Below are 22,645 nucleotides of genomic sequence, written 5' to 3' on the forward strand. Positions count from 1 at the left end.
TGAAACGTTTATTAAAGAAGGAAAGAACAGGGGGAGAGAAAAAGTGTTAAAGTGTTTAGTTACATCCATCGGTTACAGCTATTGCTGCACGATTCAACTGCTGGTATATGTGGATTTCTTGGGAGTCTCTGACCATACATCATCTGCAGGAGGGGCCCTTTAATCCACACAGGCTTAGTTCATGAGGACTGAAAGAACCAAGATGACCACTGCCAGGGCCACTGTATAACCTGCCATCTGGAGGGAACAGCTCCTTCCTTCTTCCATAGGTAATGGAGTATCACCTGCCCAGTGGGCTGCTGTGGCATTTTGCCATTGGTCACATCCCAGATGACAAGTCCCAAATGCCTGAGATGTGTACTTGACATAAGTCTTTATTGTTCAGTCCATCATCCTGGCTGGGAGTGTAATCTCAGTCCTCGTTCAGGTACAAAGCCAATAGCTATAACTTTACACACAAACATGGCACAGATATACAAGTAGCATAACCAGACTCAGGGCATCACCAGCTTCCATTTGATATCTCACTTGGCCCACCTGGCGCAATGGTCACAGAAATGGCTTCACAATTAGTTTGAAAAGCCAGTAACATCACAGGGACAAAGAGAGATTGTTAGCTCTCTGGAGCAGTCAGTCTCCCACATACAAATGGGAAATCACGGTCTAGGAAGGAGTTCTGCAGAAAGGGATCTGCAGATCATAGTGGACCAGAAGCTAAGTGGGTCAACAGTGTGACGCTCTTGCAAAAAAAGCAAACCTCATTCTGGGATGCAGTAACAGGAGCATTGCGTGCAAGACATGGGAAGTCGTTCTTCTGCTCTATTCTGTGCTCATTAGGCCCCAGTTGGAGTATTGTGTCTAGTTCTGGGTACCACACTGCAGGAAAGGGGTGGAGAAATTGGAGAAGGTCCAGAGACAAGCAACAAGAATGATGAAAGGTCTACAGAACATGAGCTGTGAGGGAAGCCTGAAAGACCTGGGCTTGTTTATTCTGGAAAGCTGAACGCTGAGAGGGATCATGAGAGCAGCTTTCAAGTACCTAAAAGGTTGTTAACAAGGAGGAGGGAGAAAATTTGTTCTCCTTGGCCTCTGACAAAAGTTGCAAGGGGCTTAAACTGCAGCAGGGGAGGTTTTGGTTGCACATTAGCAAAAACTTCCTGTCAGGGTGGTGAAGCCCTGGAATAAATTGCCTGGGGAGACTGTGGAATCTCCATCCCTGGGGATATTTAAGAGCAGGTTAGCTACGTGTATAACAGGGATGGTGCTTGGTCCTGCCATGAGGACAGGGGCCTGGACTTGCTGACTTCTCCAGGTCCCTTCCAGTTCTCGCATTGGATCATTCTATGAAATCTGCCGTTTCATGATCCCTCTCACCCAGACTGCCTCTAATGGTCAGAATTGCTGCCAATTCCCCTGTCGAGTCAGGATCAAGCCTAGAATGGCTGTGCCCCAGTTGCCCCCGGCACCTTCTGAAACAAGAGCTTATCTCCGGTCCATTCCAGGAGCTTACTGCCCAGTGTGTGTTCTGCTGACATGGGTCCAGTGGGTGCCTGGGCAGGGCACATCCCCCAGAGTGTCCAGGTCTTGTGTCTGGGGGTTGTTTGTTCTAGAAATCCCTCAGCAACCGCCTCTGACTGCCTGGGTTGTCTACAGCCGATCCCTGCTGCCGACATCCCCACTTCCATCATCCAGAGCTTTCCGCTTCTCTGCTGCTCCCCTGCTGGCCCTCAGCACAGGTGTGCACATTGCTGGCCAGTAATGCCGCTTGCCCCCTTTCCTCTGTCCGGCCTGACCAAACAGCATCCCTCTACACCAACGGTGCAGTCAGCGGACTTGCCTCCCACGTCTCAGGGATGCCTGGGAAGTCGAAACCTGCCAAGCAGTTTTCTCCAGGTGCTGTGCTGGCTGCTGGAGCAGGGACTTTCCAGAGTGGATTTACCTAGTTCTTGGGGGGTGTCAGCCAGAGGAAGCCACCCACGGTGCCCAGCCTGCCCTGGCTCACATCAAGTGAGCGCTGTACACTGGGAGGAACTAGATGGGTCAGTTACACTGCTACCTCTGGGGACCTCAGTCAGCTGCTCCCTCCAAAGGGAGCCCCACCTCTGTCTGCCTGCACCTCCGGCTGTCAGCTGCAGGAAACTCCAGCAGCCTGGGCCAAGGGGAGGGATTCCCTCCCTTCCACCTCTGCACAGTGCTCGGCGAGAGCCAGGTGGGCTGTGGCCAGAGCTCAGTCTCCCCAGGGCTCTAGTCAAGGCCAACGACCTTCCAGCAGAGAGCAGAAGAAAGGCTCCTACCCCCTCTGCGTCCCTGGGGCAGAAGCCCAGCACCCTGGCAGTGCACCCAGGCCTTTACAGGGTCTCCTTACAGGCAGGAGCCGCTCAGTCTCCTGCCAGCCAACTGCCACAAGCCCCACTCCACTGTGGCAGGGGTCACAGGAAGTGTCACCTCCCCCCAAATCTCCTTGCAGTGCTGGCTGAGGGCCCGTAGCCAGGGCCCACCCTTGGTAGCTTCCAGCCATGGCTGCAGAGAAGCCGATCACAACTCCTGGCACACCCTGTTGAACCAGCTCTGCATGATGTTTGCCCTTGAATCTGCTCCTAGTGCCCTGGCCTTTGACAGGTGCAAGTGGCTGATGTCCCATGAGCCCCACAGCCGCCCGCCCCCCTGGAGTGTCCAGGCCGAGCCGGGGTTATTAAGCAAAGCACCGGGGCAGAGGTGTAGCTTGTTCCCCTGTCAGATCCCCAAGGCTGACCTGGTTCTGCCGACATTTCCTGACACATTGCTCCCCAGGTAGAGCCCCCGCTGGAAAGTTTCCATCCTTGGGGCCAAGCAGGAGACAGCTGCGAGCAGGCAGCGATGCCCCCTGCGTGGGAAGGTCCTGCTATCCCCGGAGCAGGGGAGGCTGCAAGGCCGGGGTTTGCACAGCTCCTCAGCTCCCACAGCCCTGCCACCAGCCGCGGGGTGGCAACTTTGTGGCTCCTGCAGCAGCCAGGGGCTGTACGCCAAGAACCCGGCTCCCAGCACCGGCAGGGGCCAGGGCCTACAGGCTGTGTGCAGCAGGTGGGCAGCTCAGGTGCCCGGGTCTCAGCCAGCACTAGGGGTAGACCCCTCCCCTCCCCTGGGGCCTCCTCGCTGGTAGCCCACCCGCCCCCCCCTCCCCTGGGGCCTGCTCGCTGGTAGCCCACCTGCCCCCCCCGGGCCTCCTCGCTGGTAGCCCACCTGCCCCCCCTCCCCCGGGCCTCCTCGCTGGTAGCCCACCTGCCCCCCCCTCCTCCCGGGGCCTCCTCGCTCGTAGCCCACCTGCCCCCCCTCCCCCGGGCCTCCTCGCTGGTAGGCCCCCCGCCCCCCCTCCCCTGGGGCCTGCTCGCTGGTAGGCCACCCGCCCCCCCTCCCCCGGGCCTCCTCGCTCGTAGCCCACCCGCCCCCTGCGCGCAGCCCCCGCCCTGGAATGGGCCCTGCCCGCCGCTCGCCCTCCCGCTTAGCCCCCTGCCCGGGGCCGTGGCCGGGCTCTGGGCACGGGGGGCAGAAGCTCCCCCAGCCTCCAAGCCCCCTGCCTGGGCCGGGCCGCGGAGGCAGTGGTAGTGGCAGTGGCAGTGGCACTGACGGGCAGCGCGGCCCGGGGGCTGCTGCGGGGCCGGACCTGCCGGGTGCCGGGCCTGGCCTGGCCGGAGGGCGCCAGCGGTGCCAGGGCCGAAGGGGGCCCCGGGAGCACGTGGCGGGGGCGCTGCCCCCGCACGCGGCAGCCGGGCCCGAGGGGCTCCCGGGCGGGCGGCCTGGCCGCGCCTCTCCCGGCCGGGCAGGCGGAGCCCCCGGGGGCTGCAGGAGGTGCCGGCTCAGCAGCGCCTTTAAAGGCGGCGGGGGCGGGCCGGGCTCAGAGCGGCGGGAGGCGGAGGCCGGCGGAGGCTGCGGGGAGCGGCGGCCCGGGGAGCCGGCGGCACGGTGAGCGGAGCGGAGCGGAGCGGAGCGGGGCGGGGGCTGCCGCACTGCGGGTGGGAAGCGCCGTCGGGCCCCGCGCTCGGTCTCCCCGGTGCCGGCTCCGCACGTGGCTCCGGCCGCCCCCGCCCACCTCCCTGCCGGGGCCGCGTGGTGCCCCGCGTCGCGGCGTCTGCCCGGCTGCAAGGGGCAGCGGCCCGGCCCGGGGGCGGCAGGCTGGGAGCCGGGGCCTTTCGCAGGGCACAGCAGCCTCGGTGCCGCCCTCCGCCTGGCGGGCGCCGCTCGCCTTTGTGCGGGTCCCCAGACCCCCCCGGGCTCTCAGGCAGGAGAGCGGCGCTAAGCCTGGCCCCGCGCCCCCCCAGCGGCATTGTCTGCACCAGGCCCCGCTGCCCTCCCACCTGGGAGCCCCCCTCCGCCCAGCCCAGCCCAGCCCAGCCCAGGGGCGCAGGGCCTGGCCCTCTAGCTGCTCCTACCCCGGAGCGCGCTGGGCAGATGCGCCTGGAGGTGACAGTCTCGGGTACGGCGCCCTTCAGCCCTGGGGGCAGCTGTCCCGGGGGGCCATGGGTGGGGGAGCAGAGCCAGGCGGCCTGCGAGTTCCCTGCTTCTCACCCCTCGAAATCCAGCAGGAGCCAAAATGCTGCAGGGCCCAGCCCTGGCCCAGCTCCTAGAACCGGGGAGCCAAGGGCACCCCCAGCTCCTGCCCCGGCTGTGGGGACCGTGGGGCAGGGTGGGGAAGGTCTGGGGCCCGCCCAAGGCAGCCTTGGAACAAGGCGGTTCCCGTGGCTGCAGGGAGCCTGGTGTGACTGGGGCAGGAATCTGGAACTGAGCCTGTTGCCCACAGGAGGTCGTGTGCGCCAGAGCCGGCGTGGGGGGCTCTGGGGGCCAGATGGCTTAGGGCCTGGCCTGGCCTGGCCTGGCTGGCGGAGGGGTGCGGCTGGGACCTGCCTGCTCAGCCCAGCAGGTTAGCCCCTGCCTTCTGGCACCAGGTGTGTGGGGCAGCAAGAGGCCTACGGGGTTGGCCTGGCTGGGGCTGTGGGATAGCTGTGAGGTGGCTCTTGCGGGAGAGCAGAGGTGCCCCTTCCAGCTGGTGGTCTCAGCGGGGCAGATGCTGCGATGATGGGCACAAGGCAGCCCCAGCAGGGGCAGCCGGAGCCACGTGCAGAGCCGGGCATGGGGAGACCGGTTTGGAGTGGGCCGGGAGGGTTAGTCATTCCTCTCCTGTGAGCCCAGGGAGGCCAGGTGCCGCCTGGGCCCTTCCCAGGAGCAGAGGCTCCTCCCAGGAGTGGGTTTGCCAAGCAAACTAGGACTCTGGATTTATCCTCCTGCCCCTGCACACGCCCTGGGCCTCTGGGAGCAGTGAGCATCCGGCTGGCCTGCAAGTGCCATTGGTGCAGGTGACTGCTGCTGGGGGACAGGTGAAGGCACTTTTCATGCCTTCAGCAAACCCCAGGAGCTCTGCTCCGGCCAGGCTTGGCACTTCGGTGGGGCAGGCTCTGGGGAGAGCCTGGGTATCAGCTGGAAAGGCTCCAGGTGCCATTGCCTGCCTGGCTGTTGGAATGCCTCGGCTTCCCCACTTGTACACCCGTGTATGGGCCTGGTAGCCTGCAGGCTGGCGCAGCCTCCAGCTCTTCCCACGGTGCAGCATGGCTGCCTGGGTAGCACTGGTTTCTGTATCCAGAGCTGGGGGGCTCTGGTTTCCTGGCACTCGGGGTCCCAAAGGGGAGCGTTCCTGTGTCTGTGGCAGCTGCCCTTCCTTGCCCTTCTGCACTGGCTGGCAGTATGTGGACAAAGCCAAAGGCGAGCTGGCCTGAGCCCTGTCAATGGGGCCACAGGATATGGCTCCATGACCCTCAATGGTGCTGGCCTAGTGCTAAGCTGGGGCCAAGTGTGAGGCGTGGCAGCTTTATCCCCCCTGGCTCAGTTCTGTTTTCCTGACGCCCTGCAGCAACCTGAGGTGGGTTCCTCGGTTTCCCTGGGCCCCAGATCTGTGCATGGGGTGATGGACGTTCCGGCGTGATGACTTCTCACACTGGGGCAATGGCCCTCCCTGCGCTCCGTAACGTAGGCGACCAGGGGAGCACAGTCCTCACCCTGCCCCGCTTGGCCACAAAGCTTTGGGATTTATTCCAGTCCGAGTGCTCAGGAAGGAGCAGAGGGAACACACCCTCCAGGTGGGAGGGGGCTGGGGGCCTGAGAGCCTGCGTGTCAACCCCCCACCCCTGTCACTATGGGGGGCAGGGCTCCCTGGGTCCCTGATGGAGACCTGGCGACCTCCCTATCCCAGGCCTGAGTTATGGTCAGCAGCCTTGTGGCTGAGGAGGCCTCTGCTGGTCTCCCCACAAGACTGCAGCACTTCTGGCAGGTGCCTGCCAGAGCCGCCGCTGCCGGGGAAAGGAAGCAGGTGTCTGGAGGGTGTGACCCACGCAGCTCTGGGCGCGTGGCACTTCCCAGGGCGCAGCGGGTGCTGCAAAGGGCTCCCAGGGAAATGAGGCACCAGGCCGCCGGCAGGCCCCACCCTGTCACCTGGGCAGAGGAGGGCGGGGGAGGCTGAGCCAGCAGCCCCCATTGGCCCGCAGGGGACCAAAGTCCAGTGTGCACTCGGGCTGGCCCAGGGCTACTTCATCCTGGCCCTGTCTCCCTGCTCTAGCTCCCTCCCTGGTCCTGCCTGATGACTCCCGCGAGCCGTGGGTCCCGATTTGCCAGCTGGGTGACTGGAGGAGAAGTTGCTTGGCTCCCTAGACAGCCCTATTGCTGGCCTGAGCCTGCCCTGCGCCCCTAACACCTCCTCTGCTCCCTTCTCTTTGGACAGATGCCAGGGAGGTTCGCCACAGCCCTGCGTGTTTTCGGTACCAGCCTCTTCGCCTTGCTGGTGCTGGGTGGCATCCTGGCAGCCTACATCACCGGCTACCCCTTCATCCACACCGAGCAGCACTACCTCTCCTTCGGCCTCTACGGGGCCATCCTGGGCCTGCACCTCTGCACTCAGAGCCTCTTTGCCTTCCTGGAGCACCGGCGCATGCGGTGCGTGGGCCAGCCCCTCAAGATGCACCGCTCGGTGGCACTCTGCATTGCTGCCTATCAGGAGGACCCCGACTACCTGAAGCAGTGCCTGCGCTCGGTGAAGCGCCTCTCCTTCCCCGACCTCCAGGTGGTGATGGTGGTGGACGGTAATGGCCCAGATGACACCTACATGCTGGAGATCTTCATGGAGATCCTGGGCTCTGAGCACACGGGCTGCTACGTTTGGAAGAGCAACTTCCACGCGAGGGGTGAGGGAGAGACGGACAGCAGCCTCCAGGAGGGCATGGGTCATGTCCAGCAGCTGGTGCGGAGCAGCACCTACTCCTGCATCATGCAGAAGTGGGGGGGGAAGCGCGAGGTGATGTACACGGCCTTCCGGGCGCTCGGGGACTCGGTGGACTACGTACAGGTGGGTGGAATGGCAGCCCAGGAGAGGTGCCCCCTCCTGCTGTGTGTACTGTGCTGCTGGGCTCCCCGTCCGGGGTGCGTCTGACGCACAGAGTGAAGGGGGGACTGGCGTGAGCTGCGCAGCCGTCTGTGCAACTGGCCCGGCCCGGAGGGGCCGTTGCAATGGCCCAGTGGCATCGGCTGCGTCAGGCAGACCAGAAAGCCAGAGCAAGGGTGGGCGGGCTGAGATGCTGCATTCTCAGCTGACTTGTGGTCAGGGACTGAGCCCGTGGCAAGGGCTGGGCCCAGCTCCATATCCCGCTTCTCCATAGCAAGCCCAGCCCTCCGACGGGAAGGGATTTGTGGTGATGCTGGAGGAGCAGAGATGCGCTGGCAGCAGCCAGCTGTGCCTGTGTATGTGAGCAGCCTGGCGGATGCACTGCTAAGGCCTGGGGCTATGCAGCAGTAGCACAGTCACTGTCCTTGGTCCTGTACCTTCCCTTCCTGCAGTCCAGCTCCCAGCAGCTCTGTCCTGTCTTGCTTACGGCTGTTTCGGCCTCCGGCTCTGCTGGCTCTGCTGTGTGCAGGGGGCCTGGGGCGGCTCCTGCTTCCATGGTTAGTGCCCAGAGGAAGGTGCACGTTCCTGGCCTCTCGCTGTCTCCATTCAGCACACAGGAGCGCACGCACACGCCCAGCGAGGACTGAATTCCCCCGGCAGATGAGGGAGTGAAAAAGCTGGAGCCAGTTGCAGGGTAACCCTGGCTCCGAAGGCTGAGCCCATAGGGAGGCCCTCAGTTCCGAAGCTCTTGGGTTGCACAGTTGGGCTTTGAGATGTCCAGCCCCTCCTGCCTCCGGGTGGGGTCCCAGCCCCAGGCTGCAGCCAGGGAGCGGCTGAGAGAGGGAGAGGGTGAGATGCCCCCACCCCAGAGGCCAGGTACAGCTCCTCTCTCCCAGGGAATAGGACTCAGCCCGGGACGGGCAGTTTGACTCCCAGCCCCAAAGTGCATTGCCAGGGCTCAGCAGATCCTGCACCGGGAAACGTGCTGGGGGAGGGGAGGGGGAGCTGTATGCCCAGCTCCAGGTCTTTGTTCAGTGGTGGGAGCAGCAGGGCCGGGGCTACTGGGACCTCTCTGCCCCTCCCCCCCGCCCCAGCTGAGTTGGGGCCCTGCTGAGGAGCCAGGAGGGGGCTGGCAGCTGCTGGGCGTGGGGAAATGGCGCCATGCCCAGGAGGCGTTTGGGGCTTGGCAGGTGCTGGGGCGCCGCACGTTAGCGACGTGGCCGGGGGGCTGCCTGCCCTGCGAGGGGAGAGGCTGTCGCTGTGTCTCCCTTGGCAAGATGCATGGCACACCCGTGTGCTGCCACAGGGAGGGCTGCTCTGCTCCCCGGCAGGCACCGTGCGCTTCCCGGATCCCCAGCCGCGGCCAGTGGCTCTTCAGGGTCTGCGAGAGGCTCAACCTGTCCCAAATGCCTGAGGCCTGGAGCGTGCCAGGTCCCCCTCCCTCTGGCACTGCCATGTCCGTTCCCAGGAGTGGAACCAACTGGCCATCCTCTCCTCACGCCTGTGACTGCGGTGGGACCCCTCGCCTCTGCCCCTTAGTGCACCCTGGCAGCAGCCTCCTCCCCCTGCCAGCCACACAGCACAGAGGTTTGTCTCCTCCCCCCAGCCCCTGCCTGAGGCTCCAAGCTAGGGACCCCATTGCCTGGTGTGAGCAGAGCCGGAAGCCTCGGGAGCACCCTGCTGTGCCCCTGCTGCAGCTCCTGTCTGCCTGCTGTTTGGCAGGTGCCACGTGGCTGTGCCCTAGGCAGCATCTCCAAACGGGCTCCTGGAGCAGCCCCTGTAGGCTCCTGCATGTCCGTGGCAGCTGGGTCTCTCCTCCAGGGCTTGCTCTGCCTAGGCTAGTTCTAGGTGAGTCAGGCTCTGCTGGACGCGAGGCGGGAGGCCTGGCTCCCTGGCGTGTGTGGGCAGCAGGGAGCAGGCGCTGGGGCCGAGCAGGCTGTGACATTTGCTCCCTGCCCGGTAGGTGTGTGACTCGGACACAGTCCTGGACCCGGCCTGCACAGTGGAGATGCTGCGCCTTTTAGAGGAGGATCCGCAGGTGGGCGCAGTTGGTGGAGACGTTCAGGTACAGAGCCCAGGGCTGCAGCCCATGGGTGCCCTGATATCCCAGAGCCAGCCGAGCCCAGGGACTGCGGATGCTTGGGGGCAGGGTGGGGTTGCTTGGCTCCTCGGGTTGGGTGCCGGGTTCCAAGTGTGGGTGGACAGCCAGCCCTGGGGCCGGGGCCGGGGCCAGGAGGGTGCGGGTGCCAAGGCAGGAGGCTCTCTTCAAAGTCTTATGGCACAGAGAGCTCTCCAGGACCACTCCGGGCATGGCTGCAGCTTTCCCCACGGCTCCGAGCCAGGCAGGGAGCCAACCTGCTCGCGGTGCTGAGCTCCCCCACCAGGCGCTTGAGCAGTCGTGAGGCGACCCTGGGGCAGTAAAAGGCAGGGAGGCGCCTCCCTGAACAACCGGGCAGCAGGCTTGTGGTCCCACGAGCCTCGTCTCTGCCCAGCGGGTCTGGCTGCATGCCCAGGAACGGCTGGCTGCTGCCGTCACACTGGGAGCAAGGCTCTCTCTGCTGCCCGCTGGCTTGCTGCGCTCCTTGGCCGTGTTAGCTGGCCAGACCCTGCTGGATGGAGCCACTGAGCGGAGGCGGTTTGCTTGGCCTGGCCTGGGCTGGGTAGGGCCGGTTCTAAGGGCATCTCCACATGCATGTTGCCTTCCTAGATCCTGAACAAGTACGACTCGTGGATCTCCTTCCTGAGCAGCGTGCGGTACTGGATGGCTTTCAACGTGGAGCGGGCCTGCCAGTCCTACTTCGGCTGCGTGCAGTGCATCAGCGGCCCCCTGGGCATGTACCGCAATGCCCTCCTGCAGCACTTCCTGGAGGACTGGTACAATCAGACCTTTCTCGGCAGCAGGTGCAGCTTTGGGGATGACCGGCACCTCACCAACCGTGTCTTGAGCCTGGGGTACAGGACTAAGTACACCGCCCGCTCCAAGTGCCTGACCGAGACACCCACCAAATACCTCCGCTGGCTCAACCAGCAGACGCGTTGGAGCAAGTCCTATTTCCGGGAGTGGCTCTACAATGCCCTGTGGTTCCACAAGCACCACCTCTGGATGACCTACGAGTCTGTGGTGACCGGCTTCTTCCCGTTCTTCCTCATTGCCACAGTCATCCAGCTGTTCTACCGGGGCCGTGTCTGGAACATCCTCCTCTTCCTCCTGACCGTGCAGCTGGTGGGTATCATCAAGGCCACCTACGCGTGCTTCCTCCGGGGCAACGCAGAGATGATCTTTATGTCCCTTTACTCCCTGCTGTATATGTCCAGCCTCCTGCCAGCCAAAATGTTTGCCATCGCCACCATCAACAAGTCGGGCTGGGGCACCTCTGGCCGCAGAACCATCGTGGTCAACTTCATTGGCCTCCTCCCGGTCTCCGTGTGGGTGGCTGTGCTGCTGGGAGGCCTGGCCTACACGGCGTATTCCCAGGACCTCTTCAGTGAGACGGAGGTGGCCTTCCTCATCTCGGGCGCCGTCCTGTATGGCTGCTACTGGATGGCGCTCCTCATGCTGTACATGGCCCTCGTGGCGCGGCGCTGTGGGAAGCAGCAGGAGCAGAGCAGCCTGGCTTTTGCCGAGGTGTGACAGGCAGGGGCTCTGGCTGGAGGGGGAGGACTGGGGGCCAGCCGGGGGGGGATGGGAGGAGTTGTTTTTAAACTGCTGTCCCAGGGCTGTGGTCCTGGGTGAGGGATTCTGAATGCCACGTGAGGAGAGGCTGAGCCGTACCGCCCGTGTCTGCTGTCCGTCCTGCTGCTGGCGTGAGGAATCCCCTCTCCAAGATTTGGCATGGCTCCTGTGGAGACTCTTGTCTGCCAGCCGCCGGGGCGCACAGCCGGCTGTAGCAGCTGCGCTGAGCTCTGCTGGGGCGGGCTGGGAGAGGCAGCGCAGCCTGCAGCCTCCAGCCTGAGCAGTAAGGCCCCAGGGAGGCCGTGGGTGTGCCCCCGCCCATGGGGGGACAGGAGTGCTCGCTGCAATGAATTCCTACTTGGCCAGAATCCAGCTCCTGGGGGTGCCCCTGGAGCAGGACCCCCGGCGGCACTGCCAGTGACGATGGGTGTGCCTGGGGGTTGAATGTTGAGGTCTCTGCTTTCTCCTGAGGCCGTGCTGGGCTGGGTGCAGCTCCTACCACTATCCTGCCTTGCTCAGGACACCGCCCTCCTTCCCCGGGGGAGGTCTCCAGTGTGACATGGTGCGAGGCGAAGGAGCCTCCCCTGCGAGGGGAGCCCAGGGGCCACCTGAGCACGGCCCGGCCTGGACCACTCCCTGCTGCTCTGGAGCAGCTTCCTCAGCCAGGTCCTGCCCTGTCATCCCTGGGCCTTGAGAACTGGTCTCCACCGGGGGGGGTGGCCCCCAGGGCTCTCTTCCAAGGTGTCCCTTCTCAGCCAGTCCTGGGCATGAGTGGCACCCTGCTACTCCGCTAGCCCGAGGCAGCTCTTCCATTCCATTCCCTGGAGTGCGGCTGTGCCCTGGGGTCTTGCAGGGGCCGGCCTGGCCGCTCCCGGCTTCTCTGCCCCTCCCAGGCTGAGGTAGTGTGGCTTCAGCTTTGGCAACCCCCCTCTGACCCAAGCACCAGCAGCCACGCCAGCCAGGGGGTGTGAAGTGCTGCGGGCGTCTCCAAAGCCTGCAGCAGGATCATCGGGGGGCCTATCTCAGGCTGCCTGCCTCTGCCCCCCATCAGCATTACCAGTGCAAAGAGGGGCAGCTGAGCATTCCTGCTCTGGGCCCTGGATGAGGTAGGTGCACCTCTGCAACCAAGCTAGGCCAAGGCTGGGGCCACAGCATAAAGATGGCTTACAAGTGCTTATTACTGAGCCTCTCTGGGCTCCCGCCGTGTCCTGCTTCTCCAGGCAGGGCTCCTGGCTGTGCTGGAGGCACTGGGGCCCAATATCCTGTCTGCCACATGTGGGGGGCCTGGCTCTCTTTCCCCTTGCATGAAGGTGGGAGCCAGGCCTTGGTGTGGCTGTTCAGCCCTGCCCTGCCAGAGCTCTAGGTGTGCTGGGCCTAGCCTGGGCTCTGCCACTGACACAGGCAAACTTGGGCAAGTCCCTTTTCCAGCCGTGTGCTTGGGGGGACAGGAAGGCAAATGCTCGCCCAGGGGTTAGCTCAGGTTAGTATCTGCCGGGAGCCTCACTCAGCCCTGTGCTAGGCCCTTCTGCTGGCCATGGTCAGAGCCCCAGCTCTGGCAGTTCTCAACTGTTGCTGAGCAGGCTGCAGTGAGGACTGTGCCAGCCATGCAGCAGTGCAGAGAGTGGGGAGGGGCCTGGCCTACAGAGGGAGGCAAGAGTTTGCCCTGGTGGTACTGGCTGAGGAGCCCCGTGAGACCCAGGGCGCTGAGGCAGCCTGGGAGTAGGCCCTCCAGTGGTGGGAACCTCCTCAGCCGGTGCAGGAGGGCAGTGGGGAGGGGCCCCGTGGCTGTGGAGAGCCCCCAGAGGGCACTCTAGGGCCTGTGTCCTAGCCCTGGGTGCTGCTGCTGGGCTGAGGTTTGAGCAGGGGAGAGCAGCAGTCAGCTCTGGCTCCTCTGCCCAAGAAGGGCAGGGCCGTGCCCCCCCACCCCCCCCAGGAGGGCGCCGGTGGCCTTTTTATTTCCATGTGCTTAGGGCCTGCTGAGCTGCAGCCAGCACTCACCCTCCAGGCCCCAGCTTCTGCTACCGAGCCCAGAGGCCCCCAGCCAGCTTGCGCCACGGCTGAGTAAGGCAAGGGGCAGAGGTTTGGTGCCCCAGGCAGTGCTGGGCACTAAGGCTGGGGCACCGACCCTGGCAAGGGATTCTGCTCCAGAGAAGATATTTGTGTACTGGCTCAAATCCCTGTGGTGCTACTGATGCAGGGCTTGTGGGTTGGAGATCCACCAGTCTCAGGTGCTGCGGAGAGGCGGCATTGCTGGTGAAGCCAGTGTCTCTCTGCCCCCACCTACCAAAGGGCCAGCGGCCAGCGTGCTCAGAGCTGCTGTGCCAGAGCAGAGCCCTGCTGCTGACACCACATCCAGCCTGTGCAAAGCTGTACAGCCGTGTCCCATGAGCTGGGCTGCACAGAGCCTGAGGCCCCAGCAGGGCCTAACCACCATGACAGCAGGCTGTGAGTGGCAAGGTGCATGTTGAGGCCTGGGCAGCCAGCGGGCTGGGCCATGCTGCCTGGCTCGTATCAGCCCGCAGCTGGAGGCTGTTAGCTCAGGAAACGGGAGGTGCCCTCTGCCAGAGCTGCTTGCTTTGCAGCTGGACTTGGACTAATCAGAGCTACTTTGCTCATGGGCTGGGTCCAGTCAGTGCTGCTCTGAGGTCGGTGCTTTCTGCTGGCAGGGCCATGGCTTGTACTCCAAGGGCTCCTGGAACAGGAGTCTTGTCAGGCAGGTCACCACAGCCCTGCTGTCACCTCAGGTGGGACCTGGCCTCTCCTGGCATATATGGAAATCTGAGCCGGGACTTGGCTTTGGATGCAGCCCCCAGGTCTGTGCGCCTCTCGGGGCTGAGAGCCCTATGCCTCACAGCTGTGTCCCTACACTCTGTGGTTCTGGCCTGGCTCCTGGCTGGGCCACAGCTGTCTCCTTGGCCCTCTTTACAGGCAAAAACCTTACTCCATGTGGCCACTGTGTGCGGGGGGGTGGGGTGTGTGTTATTTAATAAGGTTTTTAGGAGACTTTTGTAGCTCTCTGCTCTTTACACCTATTGGTACCATGATTTGTAAATCTATTTATTTTTACCTGCATTTCTTGCCCTTTTGGAAGGGTCTGTTTTTATATTCAGTGCATTGGTCCCAATAAAGTGATTTGCATATAAGAAGGCTGGAGCTTGATTTGGGGCGGGGGGGGGGGCCTAGACTGAGTTCCCACCTGTGGCTAAAGCTCTTGCAGCAGCCTGGGCTTGGTACTCGCGTATCCCCCAAGGGCTCCTTTGGCCTATGCTACTGCCACACAGGGCTGCTTTTTTCCCTTCTCCGTGCCCTGCAGGCCCCCACTGGGGTGGGGGCTCCCCATGGAGGCAGAGGCTCCCAAGGGGCTGCTGCAGGAAGGGAGAGCTCAGGGGCCAGAGGGGCCCTGTCCCTTCTGGCTGAGGCAGGCCTGCTGTCCCTCCCCACACACCAGGTGCTGGACTGACACAGGACACAGCGCAGCCCCACTAGCCTGCCGCTCTTTTATTCACGGGGGAGAGAGAAGAAACACAAAACCAGAACTGGAAGGCAGTCGTCCTTGGGCTGGGCAGGAAAGGTGATGCCCAAGGCTGCGTGGATGACCTTACACCCAGGGGCCTCCTTCTGACTCGCTGTGGCAGTTCTGAGCACTATGGCTGGGCAGGAGCCCGGGGCGCTCCTGGGCTCCCTGCTGAACAGGCAAGGGGGCAGTGCTGCATCTCAGACCTGTAGTCCCTGAGGAGTGTATCACAAAACCACAGTGCCCCATCCCATCAAGGAGGGCAAAGGGCTGCTGGCCTCCAGACCTCCCCGTGGTACCTTTGGAGTCCAGAGCTCAGCAGGGCCAGGGCCCAGCTGGGTGGCAAGGCAGGTCATGAGAGCATGTCTGCGCCTGACCAGCTCTCACAGCCCCAGGGTGCAAGGGGCAGGAGAGAATCAGCACCACCGCACCCCAGCTGTGCTGTTCAGTGGGGAAGGCAATGTCCCATTAGCCAAGAGGACAGCTGGATTCACAGCTATGGGGCCGGCTGCCCTCAGGACTGCAGCTGGGCTTGGCCCCAGTGGGCCAGCTGCTTTGGAGAAGGGGGCTGGGTTCATGCTCTTGGGCTCACCCAACCTGGGGAAGGGAGTCAGGTTCATGCTCTGGGGACCAGCTGCCTTAGGGAAGGGAGATTGACCCTGGGGACCAGGGGATCTAGTGTCCAGCATGGCAGGTCCCCTGATGCTGGCAGCTGTGTTCAGGCCCAGGGAACCAGCTGAACCAGTATGCAGGGAGCCAGGTGTTCTTGGCAGCGAAGCTGGGCTCATGCCTAGAAGGCCGCCAGCCCTTGGGCTGGAAGCCAGTTTCACTGCCAAGGGTGAGCCAACCCCTGCAATACTAGCGGGAGTTGCACTTGAGAGTCCTGCTTCCCTTGGGAAGGAGAATGGGTTCCTACCTAGGGTGTCACCTGGTCTGGTGGCCAAGGGGCCCGCTGACCTTGGCATGGGAGCTGTGCTCAAACCCAGGCTTCCAGTCCCCCTTGGCATGGGAGCTTGGCTTGGTTCCAGAAGACCACCTGGCTTTGGGAATGGAGCTGGGCTTGGGCCCAGGGTTCCAGAGCCCATGCGGATGGGAGCTGAACTAGAGCCTTGGAGGCCACCTGTCCTCAGGACAGGGGCCAGTCTGGGGCCCAGGGCTCCGGTGGGTACTGGTGTGAGTTCTGGTCTGGGGCCCAGGGCTCCGGTGGCCATTGGTGTGGGGGCCAGTCTGGGGCCCAGGGCTCCGGTGGCCATTGGTGTGGGGGCCAGTCTGGGGTCCAGGGCTCCGGTGGCTACTGGTGTGAGGTCCGGTCTGGGGCCTAAGCCTCCGGTGGCCATTGGTGTGGGGGCCAGCCTGGGGCCCAAGGCTCTGGTGGCCACTAGTGTGAGGTCTGGTCTGGGGCCCAGGGCTCTGGTGGCCATTGGTGTGGGGGCCAGCCTGGGGCCCAAGGCTCTGGTGGCCACTGGTGTGAGGTCTGGTCTGGGGCCCAGGGCTCCAGTGGCCATTGGTGTAGGGGCCAGTCTGGGGCCCAGGGCTCTGGTGGCCATTGCAATAGGAGCTGGACTAGTCCCTGCTTTAGTGAGAGGAGCCAGGCTGGGGACTAGAGCTCTGGTCACCTCTGGGATGGTAGCTGGACTGGGGCCCAGAAGCACACCTCCTCTTGGAAGGGTAGCTAGGCTTGGACCCACAGCTCCAGTGCCCCTCGTGGTGTAAGCTGGGCTAGTGCCCAGGAGGCCACCTGCCCTGGGGCCCAAGGCTCTGTTACCCAGGGGGATGGAAGCTGGGCTGTGGCCCAGGAGACCACCTGCCCTGGGGAGGGTAGCTGGGCTGGGGCCCAGGGCTCCAGTGCCCCTTGAGGCTGGAGCTGGACTGGGGCCCAGGAGGCCTCCTGCCCTTGGGAGGGTAGTTGGGCTGGGGCCCAGGGCTCCGGTACCCAGGGGGATGGCAGCTGGGCTGGGGCCTAGGAGGCCACCTGCCCTTCGGAGGGTAGTTGGGCTGGGGCCCAGGGCTCCAGTGCCCAGAGGGATGGCAGCTGGGCTGGGGCCTAGGAGGCCACCTGCCCTGGGGAGGATAGCTGGGCTGGGACCCAGGGCTCCAGCACCACTGGAGGTTGGAGCTGGACTGGCGCCCAGGAGGCCTCCTGCCTTGGGGAGGGTAGCTGGGCTGGGGCCCACGGCTCCAGTGCCCAGAGGGATGGCAGCTGGGCTGGGGCCTAGGAGGCCACCTGCCCTAGGGAAGGGAGCCTGACCTGTGTCTTGGGGTCTAATGCCTCCTGAGAACAAGTCTGGTCTTGGACCCAGGAGACCACCTTCCCTAGGGATGGGAACCTGAGCTATGTCTTGTGTTCTGGTCCTGCTCATGCTAGCACCACAGTTCTGGCCTAAGGATGTGGCCCCAGCTGGCACAGGAGCTGGAGCTCTACCCAAGAGGCCAGTAGACCTTGGAAGAGGAGCCTGGCTCATGTTTGGGAGTCCAACCCCACTTGGGATGGAAGCTGGGCTTATGCCCAGGAGTCCAGATGCTCTAGGGAAGGACATTGAGTTCACCCCTATGGGCCCAGCCACTCTTGGGAAGGGAGCTGTGTTCACTCCTATGGAGCCAGCCCCTCGCCCTCGGGACGGAGGCTGGGCTCGTGTCCAGGGGGCAGGACGCTCTCTGGTATGGGGCCGAGGTTCTTTCATACTTTCTTGGGCACGTTAGTGATGATGGGCTTGGGGCGGGTTTTGAAGAGGAGCTTGGTCTTGATCAGTGCTGTCACCAGGTAATGGCCAGCTGCCCCCGTGGAGCTGTGGTCACAGCCGTGCTCACTGGCACCACGTTTGGTGAGGACGGCGAAAGGCTTCTCCAGGTGCACTGCTTTCCCATAAAGAATGTGATGGCCCACGATGAGCACAGGGACCCCCTTAGGAGAGAAGAGATAACAGGCAAAGGGTGAGATCCCAGCAGGGGCCAGGCTTCCTTCCTTTCACTACAGCCTCCTTACCCCTTCCACAAGGGGACAGACACAGAACCAGGTGCAGCCTCTGTGGGAGATGACTTGGCAGAGGATTCCCTACACCTGCTCTCCCAAGCCTGTAAGGAAGGTAAGGAAAGCTCCCTCACCTCTCTGGTGTAATGCAGGTCTCCCAGGAGGTTTCCAGCCAGCCCAGTGCTGTGGCGTGCCTCAATCTCTCCCTGCAGCTCCATCAGCACCCACTCTGCCAGGCGATCGGCCCCATTACTGAAAGCAAAGGGCTGGGGGTTACAATGTCCTAGGGGTGAAAGGGCCAGGAAGCAGATGTCCAGACAGAGGCTTCGCTACTAAGGCTGTTGATTAATCTTAATTAACCCATGTGAGTAACACAAAAATGAACTGCAGTTATAATCACACTGTTAAATAGAATATCAATGGAAATTCATTGAATTGTTGGATTTTTTCTAAATTTAAGTACAGCCATTTCAATTACAACACAGAATACAGAGTGTACAGTGCTCACCACATTTTTATTATAAAAATTTGCATTGTAAAATGATAAAAAATAGTATATTAATTCATCCCACGCAAGTAGTGCAAGCTCTTTATCAAGGAAGTGTAACTTACAAATGTCGGGCTTTTTGATTTACTTAACTGCACCCAAAACAAAACAAAGTAAAACTCTAGAGCTTACAAGTCCACACAGTCCTACTTCTCTTCTCACTTTCAGATGACCTTATAAACAAGAAAAAGGGAGCATTACCTCCTGCGAATGTAGACAAACTTTTTTGTCTGAGTGATTGGCTGAACCTGAAGGAGGACTGAATGGACTTGTAGGCTCTGAAGTTTGACGCTGTTTTGTTTTGGAATGCAGGTTTTTGTTGTACATAATTCTATATTTGTAAATTCAACTTTCTTGATAAAGAGATTGTACCTATCTAGGATTTGCAGGTGGGAATTGAAAAATACCATTCCTTTTGTTTTTTACATTGCAAATATTTGTGGTAAAGATAAAGTGAGCACTGCACACTTTGAATTCTGTTGTAATTTAAATCAATGTATTTGAAAAAGTTGAAAACAACCACAATATTTAAACAAATTATACTCAACTATTGTTTAAGATTGTGATGAGCTGTGATTGACTTTTAATAGTTTGAGAGCCCTACTCGCTACAGAAATATGTAGGAAGCCTGCAAACCAGGTCCTTTAGCTCTGTGGTTTCTGCTCAATAAGTGGATTTAGACACTGACCCAGGGCCTCACAGAAAGGCGTTCACATCCCACAGAGACACAAGCTAGCTCAGAAAGCTACACTGCATCCCTATTTTGAAATAACAGAACTCACACAGAAAATGTATTTCAAAATACCCTGAAATGCTATATAGCTGGGTGCTTTGTCCAGGACTTGATATAGTGCCATTGGCGCCTATAGTGCTATTCTGTGTATTCAGAGAGCCTATTCTGAAATGGTGATCTTGAAATAGGCGCTATTCCTCCTGCAGTGAGGGGTACCAATTTTGAAATAATGCCCCTGTCATTGTGATTTTATTTTAAATCACGTGTATGTAGTCTAGACACGAACAGTTATTTCAAGATATCGTCTGTTATTTCCAAATAACCCCGTAGCGTAATCATAGCCACACTGACAACTTCTCCATTCCTCACCCGAATACAGGTGCCAAACTCACCTGAAAATCACAATCTGCACCATGCTCCACTTCTCCTCTGCAAAGCAAAGGTGACACAGATTCATCAACAAATGGCACTGAGGCACTAGGCCCCAGAGCTGAACCTCTGCACTACTAGTTCCTCACTAAATGAGAAGTGACCACCAGCTATATTTGGGGAAGAGTCCACACTTTCTTCTCTCTGTCAAAATCTCACTGTCTGAACCTCTTATGGCACAGCCCAAAAAACCCTTCAAAGCCCAGGCTCCCCTTGTGGCCTGAGCAGCCTGTCAGAATGTAGAGCTCCCCATTCCTTCTCAAGAGGGAGGGAAAAGTTGAGCAGTGATTATTTTGCATTAAGAACAGAAGAATGGCTGTTATTGGGTCAGCATCCAGCCCAGCATCCCGTCTGCCAACAATGGCCAGTGCCAGGTGCCCCAGAGGGGGTGGACCAAAGACAATGATCAAGCAACTTGTCTCCTGCCATCCATCTCCAGCCTCTGACAAACAGAGGCCAAAGCCACCATTCCTACCTTCTGGCTAATCGCCTTTTATGGACTTAACCTCCATGAATTTAACTAGCTCTTCTTTGAACTCTCTTACAGTCTCTGGCAAGGCGCTCCACAGGTTGACTATCCTCTGTGTGAAAAAGAGCTTTCTTTTATTAGTTTTAAACCTGCTGTCCATTAATTCATTTGGTGTCCTTTAGTTCTGACATTATGGGAACAAGTAAATAACTTTTCTTTATTCACCCTCTCCACACCCCTCATGATTTTATACACCTCTGTCATATTTCCTCTCAGTCTCCTCTTTTCTAAACTGAAAAGTCCCAGTCTCTTTAACCTCTCCTCATATGGGACCTGTTCCAAATCCCTAATGATTTGAGTTGCCCTTTTCTGAACCTTTTCTAACGCCAAAATCTCTTTTTTGAGGTGAGGACATCACATCTGTACACAGTGCTCCAGATGTGGGCACACCATAGTTTCATACAGGGGCTGTAAGATATTCTTTGTCTTATTTTCTATCCCTTTTTTAATAATTCCTAACATCCTATTTGCTTTTTGACTGCTGCTGCACACTGCGTGGGTGTTTTCAGAGAACTATCCACCATAACCCCAAGATCTCTTTCCTGATTAGATTAAATTAATTAGCTCCGTTATATTATATGTATATTGGGGGTTATTTTTTTCAACGTACATTACTTTACACTTATCCACATTAAATTTCATTTGCTGTTTTGCTGCCCAATCACTCAGTTTGGTGAGATCTTTTTGAAGTTCTTCATGGTCTGCCTTTGTCTTGACTATTTTGAACAGGTTAATATTGTCCACAAATTTGCCACCTCACTACTTACCGCTTTCTCCAGATCATTTATGAATAAGTTGAATAGGATTGGTCCTAGGACTGACCCTTGCGGACCACCACTCATTAGCCTTCTCCATTCAGAAAATTTACCATTTATTCCTACCCTTTGTTTCCTGTCTTTCAACCAGTTCTCAATCCATGAAAGGATCTCCCGTCTTATCCCACGACAACCTAATTTATACAAGAGCCTATGGTGAGGGACTTTGTCAAAGGCTTTCCGGAAATCTAAGTATACTATAGCTACTGTATTCCCCTGTCTGCAGGTTTGTTAACCCCTTCAAAGAATTCTAATAAATGAGTAAGACACGATTTCCCTTTACAGAAACCATGTTCGCTTCTGGCCAACAAATTATGTTCTTTTACTTGTCTGACAATTTTATTATTTACTATTGTTTCAACTCATGTGCCCGGCACCAACATTAGACTTACCAGTCTGTAATTATCAGAGTCACCTCTAAAGCCATTTTAAATATTGGCATTTTAATGCCTCCTACTGTCAAACTCAGATCATGTTCTTTTACGGTACCAATGGATGATGGATAGAGTCCTACCAACTTCATGGTCCATTTTGGTCAATTTTACAATTTAGTGAATTTCAGCTCTTTAATCTGCAATGTCTTGGTGTTGAAACTGTAGTGGACCTGACCCAAAAAGAAGTTGAGGGGTCGGAAGGTAATTATAGGTGGGATTGTGGCACTGCTGCCCACCCTTCTGCGCTGCTACTGGTGGCACTGCCTTCTGAGCTGGGCACCTGACCAACCGTCACAGTTCCCTAAGCAGACAGCTCTAAATGCCCTTCACGAGTCAGGGTAGCAATACTGTGAACCCCCCCTAAAATAATTCTCTGACCTCCCTGAAACTCGCTTTGGGTTCAGCTCAAAGTTGTGCCCCCCAAAGGAGACAGAAGGAGCCCTCCGGAAGCAAGGAAAATCATCCCCACCTCGGCACAATGACCTGAGAGCCAGGGGAGCAGATGGCTGGCACATATCTGACCCCCCCCACCTCCCTGGAGCCCCTCCCCCCCACCCATCACCAGCTCCTCCCCCAACCTTCCCCCCACCCTCTCAGCTCCTCCCTCCCCACCCATCACCAGCTCCTCCCCCAACCTTCCCCCCACCCTCTCAGCTCCTCCCCAACCTTCCTCCCACCCTCTCAGCCCCTCCCTCCCCACCCATCACCAGCTCCTCCCCAACCTTCCCCGCACCCTCTCAGCTCCTCCCTCCCCACCCATCACCAGCTCCTCCCCCAACCTTCCCCCCACCTCTCAGCTCCTCCCTCCCCACCCATCACCAGCTCCTCCCCCAACCTTCCCTCCACCTCTCAGCTCCTCCCTCCCCACCCATCACCAGCTCCTCCCCCAACCTTCCCCCCCACCCTCTCAGCTCCTCCCTCCCCACCCATCACCAGCTCCTCCCCAACCTTCCCCCCACCCTCTCAGCTCCTCCCCAACCTTCCTCCCACCCTCTCAGCCCCTCCCTCCCCACCCATCACCAGCTCCTCCCCCAACCTTCCCCCCACCCTCTCAGCTCCTCCCCAAGCTTCCTCCCACCCTCTCAGCCCCTCCCTCCCCACCCATCACCAGCTCCTCCCCCAACCTTCCTCCACCCTCTCAGCTCCTCCCTCCCCACCCATCACCAGCTCCTCCCCCAACCTTCCTCCACCCTCTCAGCTCCTCCCTCCCCACCCATCACCAGCTCCTCCCCCAACCTTCCCCCCACCTCTCAGCTCCTCCCTCCCCACCCATCACCAGCTCCTCCCCCAACCTTCCTCCACCCCCTCCCTCCCCATCTGTCACCAGCCCCTCCCCCGCCCCCCCCTTCCCCGGAGGCCCTCCCTGTCCCCCCTCCCCAACCTTCCCTTCACTGGCCCCTCCCCCAGCCTCGCCAGTATCGTCTCCCTCATCATCCCGCTCCCCGCCAGGGCCCCGGGGCCGACCTGCAGGGGATCCCGCCGCCGACGCCGCAGGCCCTGGCGAGGGAGCGGGGCTGCCCGGTCTCCCAGCAACAACCGAACCTCCCGCCGCTGCGCACTTCCGCCGGGCCGGACCCTTCCCCCCGCTTCCGGTTCCGGGGCAC

The 22,645-nt window shown here is 60.2% G+C and overlaps 3 protein-coding genes across 3 annotated transcripts; 1 reads left to right on the plus strand and 2 right to left on the minus strand.

Moving 5' to 3' along the window:
- The first annotated feature begins 3,898 nt into the window (after positions 1 to 3,898).
- Positions 3,899 to 11,030, plus strand: HAS3 (hyaluronan synthase 3). The gene is made up of 4 exons (XM_075008815.1): positions 3,899 to 3,939; positions 6,743 to 7,363; positions 9,363 to 9,464; positions 10,107 to 11,030. Exons 2-4 carry the CDS (start codon positions 6,743 to 6,745, stop codon positions 11,028 to 11,030), a joined length of 1,647 nt encoding a protein of 548 aa, XP_074864916.1. The 5' UTR covers positions 3,899 to 3,939.
- Positions 11,031 to 14,550: 3,520 nt separating this feature from the next.
- DERPC (DERPC proline and glycine rich nuclear protein) lies at positions 14,551 to 17,267 on the minus strand. The gene has a single exon (XM_075008740.1). The coding sequence runs from the start codon at positions 17,265 to 17,267 to the stop codon at positions 15,003 to 15,005; it is 2,265 nt and encodes a 754-aa protein (XP_074864841.1). The 3' UTR covers positions 14,551 to 15,002.
- On the minus strand, positions 17,264 to 22,621 carry CHTF8 (chromosome transmission fidelity factor 8). The gene is made up of 4 exons (XM_075008744.1): positions 22,506 to 22,621; positions 19,227 to 19,263; positions 17,689 to 17,806; positions 17,264 to 17,488 (listed from the first exon to the last, which is right to left on the minus strand). The coding sequence occupies exons 2-4, from the start codon at positions 19,247 to 19,249 to the stop codon at positions 17,264 to 17,266; spliced, it is 366 nt and encodes a 121-aa protein (XP_074864845.1). The 5' UTR covers positions 19,250 to 19,263; positions 22,506 to 22,621.
- Positions 22,622 to 22,645: the final 24 nt, after the last annotated feature.

Source organism: Carettochelys insculpta, chromosome 14 (assembly GCF_033958435.1).
Source record: "Carettochelys insculpta isolate YL-2023 chromosome 14, ASM3395843v1, whole genome shotgun sequence".
NCBI classification, from domain to species: Eukaryota; Metazoa; Chordata; order Testudines; family Carettochelyidae; genus Carettochelys; species Carettochelys insculpta.